The sequence below is a fragment of the Cyprinus carpio genome, chromosome B12 (genome assembly GCF_018340385.1).
Source record: "Cyprinus carpio isolate SPL01 chromosome B12, ASM1834038v1, whole genome shotgun sequence".
NCBI lineage: Eukaryota > Metazoa > Chordata > Actinopteri > Cypriniformes > Cyprinidae > Cyprinus > Cyprinus carpio.
Window position 1 is genome coordinate 6,760,858 of NC_056608.1, and position 4,463 is coordinate 6,765,320.

Sequence of the window (4,463 nt, forward strand, 5' to 3'; positions counted from 1 at the left end):
AGTAAGCATAAATTGCTCTGGTTATTTTCAGCTCTAAATATATAAATTTCAGTTAGAAAATTATCTTTTATTTGGCAGTCAAAAAACTATCCTGTAATCATGAGCAGAAAGAAAAATCTCAAATTAATTGATCCAAAACCCTGGTTACAATGAGTATGTTTTCTTGTTATATCTTGTTCCTGGTGGAGCGAGGCTTTCCAGGCAGCATCACAGTGAAGTCTCTCCAGTCTGCATCCACAAAAGAGTTTTTAAAGATATACGAATTCATCTACACTTTACTGGAATCATCCTTTCAGATGCCCACTGCCAAAGTGGAGGAGGAGATCCCAAGAATGCTCGAAGATCTGGGGTAATGACAGTATGAAAGAAGAAAGCACAACAATATTAATGCATTAGTACATGCTGTACGAATCAGTTAAAATATAGTAGTCTGATGTCAAACATGCTTTGATTAACCATCCTCTTAATCACAAAGATATGGTTATGGTTATGTTTCAGATACCCATTTGTGCTCTCAAAAACCTCCATGTACTCCATTGGTGCTCCTCACACCTGGCTTCAGGCTCTTGGAGCTCTTATCTGGCTCATCGACAAGGTGACTCTTCTCCAGATCTTTAACAGGGTTATGTGATCTATAATCTGTATAAAAAATTGTTATGATATAAGGGAAACCTTTTAACTAATTATGGCCAGAGAGTGTCAGTTTCACTATTGCTCATACTTGGGGTTAAGGGTTCGTTCAAATCCTTATCACACTGTCTACACGGGGCGGAACCGTGTGAGGCTCTCTACACTGGATGTCAAAGCAAATGTTCAGAAATGTACACTAATTCAAAAGGTTGGGGTTGAGATTTTTGGTTTCCAAAAGTCACTTGTGCTCACCAATTCTGCATTTATTTGATCGGAAATATAGTAGAAGTTATACTGTTACAATTTAAAATGACTTTTTTCTGTTTTAATATATTTAAAGGGATACTCCACCCCAAAATTAAAATTTTGTCATTAATCACTTACCCCCATGTTGTTCCAAACCTGTAAAAGCTTTGTTCGTCTTTGGAACACAATTTAAGATATTTTGGATGAAAACCGGGAGGCCTTTGACTGTCCCATAGACTGCCAAGTAAATAACAGTGTCAAGGTCCAGGAAAGGTACAAACCCGATTCCAATAATGTTGGGACACTATACAGATTGTGAATAAAAACAGAATGCAATGATGTGGAAGTTTCAAATTTCAATATTTCATTCAGAATAACATAGATGACATCAAATGTTTAAATTGAGAAAATGTATCATTTTAAGGGAAAAATAAGTTGATTTTAAATTTACCACCGTGTGGCATCCCCTCTTCTTTTTATAACAGTCTGCAAACATCTGGGGACTGAGGAGACAAGTTGCTCAAGTTTAGGAATAGGAATGTTGTCCCATTCTTGTCTAATACAGGCTTCTAGTTACTCAGCTGTCTTAGGTCTTCTTTGTCGCATCTTCCTCTTTATGATGTGCCAAATGTTTTGTATGGGTGAAAGATCTGGACTGCAGGCTGGCCATTTCAGTACCCGGATCCTTCTTCTACGCAGCCATGATGTTGTAATTGATGCAGTATGTGGTCTGGCATTGTCATGTTGGAAAATGCAATGTCTTCCCTGAAAGAGACGACGTCTGGATGGGAGCATATGTTGTTCTAGAACTTGGATATACTTTTCAGCATTGATGGTGCCTTTCCAGATTTGTAAGCTGCCCATGCCACACGCACTCATGCAACCCCATACCATCAGAGATGCAGGCTTCTGAACTGAGCGCTGATAACAACTTGGGTTGTCCTTGTCCACTTTAGTCCGGATGACATGGCATCCCAGTTTTCCAAAAAGAACTTCAAATTTTGATTCGTCTGACAACAGAACAGTTTTCCACTTTGCCACAGTCCATTTTAAATGAGTCTTGGCCCAGAGAAAACACCTGCGCTTCTGGATCATGTTTAGATATGGCTTCTTTTTTGACCTATAGAGATTTAGCCGGCAACGGGGAATGGCACGGTGGATTGTGTTCACCGACAATGTTTTCTGGAAGTATTCCTGAGCCCATCTGAATTCGCATACTGTTTGAATAGTTTTCATAATTTGTGTAAGTACTGCCTTAGTGACCTTAGTGATTAAAAAAAAGGTTCTATATAGTATGAAATTATGAATATGTGTAGTACGATTGAAAACCGGACGTAGTACCTTATTGTCATGTGACTTACTTTACATTACTTTACTCTCATTCAAACTCCTCTCTGTGGCTTCTTTGGAAAATCTGAGATTTGTTGTTAATATAGCATAATGAGAAATTTAGAAGCAGTTTTTTAAAAGGCTGGTCATTTTTTTGATCACAAACAAATTAAGTAAAGGATCGTCAGTGCAGCATAAGGGTTAAAAGGGGAAGATACAATGCATCTGATGTAAAGTGACCAACCACTTGCTGTGTACATAAATCTGAAAAAGATGATAAATAAACCAGCAGAAACTATAACAGAAGAAATTAGTGGCTCAAGAAAACAAAGTAGAACTAGATCTTACAGTATCAAATAGAATGAATGTCTTTCAAAGATTTGATGACAGTTGCTTGGTTTCTATTAATAATTCTAAGGAGTTACATAAAGTCAGCCAATCAGATTAGAGCTTGTTTTGTGTCAGTTAACATGCAGGCTAACACATGTAAACATTAGAATTTTTCTAATTTTGTTGCAGGCAGAGTTGAAGGTTGCTGACTATAATAAACTGTGTCGTAAGCTGAAGCTCATCCCGCAGTCAGCAGAGAACGCATGCGGTCATGACTTTGAGATCAGAACAGATTACAGCACCACAACCATCACACAGTACAAGACACAGATACAGGTACCGTCGCTACAGCTGTCCATCAAAGAGGCTTCATTTTTGTAACGATTAAGGACTTTAATTCTTCTTTTCTCCGACTTGTCTTAACTCTGGTAGCACCCTCTGAAGAACATGATGGTAGATGTGGAGGATGAATACAGCAGACTCACGAATGTGAAGGTGAGTTTGGAAGACACTGTTGAACAGGCGCAAGACTTTCATTCGACCTCTTGTAATTATCTTTTAAGTATTAATGGTTTTCAATTTATGGATGGAACAGGAATCACACTCTTGCTTGAGCGCTGCAAGTCAAATGCAGCACAATTTCATGTTCTACAGTCCCACAGTTTCAGAGCAGTTCGCAATAAATTCCACTCATTTATGCCAAAGAATTATGAATTCTAACAGTATTTAATTTATGGTGTTCACATTGTAACATGTTGGAAATAGTTGGAGTGCATATCACAAGAAGTGTTTGGAAAAGAACGTGATGCAGGGATGCGAGGAAGCTGAGAAGGAACTCAAAGCTGCTCAACAACAGTGAGCATCTTAGCATCCACTTCAACTTCTCCGGCAGGTATCACGTGGTCCTGGAGGAGACTAATGAGGAGAACCGCATGGTGTCCAAAAACCTGATTGATGTCCTCAATTCCGCAGCAAACCACCTGTGTGCAGTTGAAGTATGTGATGGTTTTGCTCGCAATTACCAGAAACTTCTTGACTTTATATGTGCTACATGAGCTGGAAGATTTTGAACACAGAGATCTGTCAACACTGCCTGAGATTTTTATTAATAACGTTTATTTAAATAAATGTAATCTTGCTGCACTTCCTGATTTAAAGCAGACAGAATGTGATTTGTAGCCAAAATAACTAACAAAAATGATTCTTTACATAACCTCCCATTCTTTATTGTCTGACATTTTCCCTTTTATACTGGTGTAGAATTTACCTGTAAACAAAAACATCTCTTTCTTTTTTAGAAACACTGCAATGAGCAGCTCAAAAGGTTTGGTAAGATGAAGAAAGTCATTCGTGAAGATGAGGCTGACATGAAACAGCAAACGGATCTAGTGGAAAACTTCATGAAGAAAGTGAACAGTATTTAACAGTATTTAACTTTAATTTTTTTTTACATTTTTTTTTTACTGATGTTGTCAGATTCTGGTCATGAAATTATATCGAAGACATTGTCTTTGGAGACAGAATCATACTTTGTGTATTTATCCTGTATTTACTTGTTTGTTTACTAAAAATAAATATGTTTAGGAAAATTGTAGATCAAAATGTGATGTTTATTGTAACAGTTTGCTTATCTTACATAGATTATTGTCATGAGTCAGGTTTTTTCTTCCGTTTTCTCTCTCGCACGCTCTCACTCATTTACTTACTTACACACACACACACACACACACACACACACACACACACACCTTATTAGCTCATTATTATATTACACTTTCTCTTTCTCTGTCCTGCTGACCTCTCTCTCTTCATGCACCTGTTTGTCAATGCAATCAGCGCTCGCGCTGATTTGCTTTGACACCTGGTTCTACTTTACCCTAAGTGTTCACCCTTTATCTGGTGTTTGCTCTGGTAGATTCTTTGTTGGA

The 4,463-nt window shown here is 37.8% G+C and overlaps 1 protein-coding gene across 2 annotated transcripts; it reads left to right on the plus strand.

Annotated features, from left to right (window-relative positions):
* On the plus strand, window positions 1-4,257 carry LOC109073941 (kinetochore protein NDC80 homolog). Of its 2 annotated transcripts, XR_006156033.1 has the most exons (4): window positions 1-349; window positions 499-595; window positions 2,725-3,530; window positions 3,834-4,257. XR_006156033.1 is itself a non-coding variant. In XM_042735115.1 (3 exons), the coding sequence occupies exons 1-3, from the start codon at window positions 150-152 to the stop codon at window positions 2,914-2,916; spliced, it is 489 nt and encodes a 162-aa protein (XP_042591049.1). In that variant the 5' UTR covers window positions 1-149; the 3' UTR covers window positions 2,917-3,786. The 2 variants fall into 2 exon arrangements, 1 of the variants encoding a protein (XP_042591049.1); XM_042735115.1 differs by lacking the exon at window positions 3,834-4,257 and having other exon boundaries at window positions 2,725-3,786.
* Window positions 4,258-4,463: the final 206 nt, after the last annotated feature.

Coding starts and splice junctions, on each gene's coding strand:
- LOC109073941 (XM_042735115.1), top strand. CDS start 150: ATGAGTATGTTTTCTTGTTATATCTTGTTCCTGGTGGAGCGAGGCTTT. Junction 350..498: donor AGAATGCTCGAAGATCTGGG/GTAATGACAGTA, acceptor GTTATGTTTCAG/ATACCCATTTGTGCTCTCAA. Junction 596..2,724: donor TTATCTGGCTCATCGACAAG/GTGACTCTTCTC, acceptor ATTTTGTTGCAG/GCAGAGTTGAAGGTTGCTGA.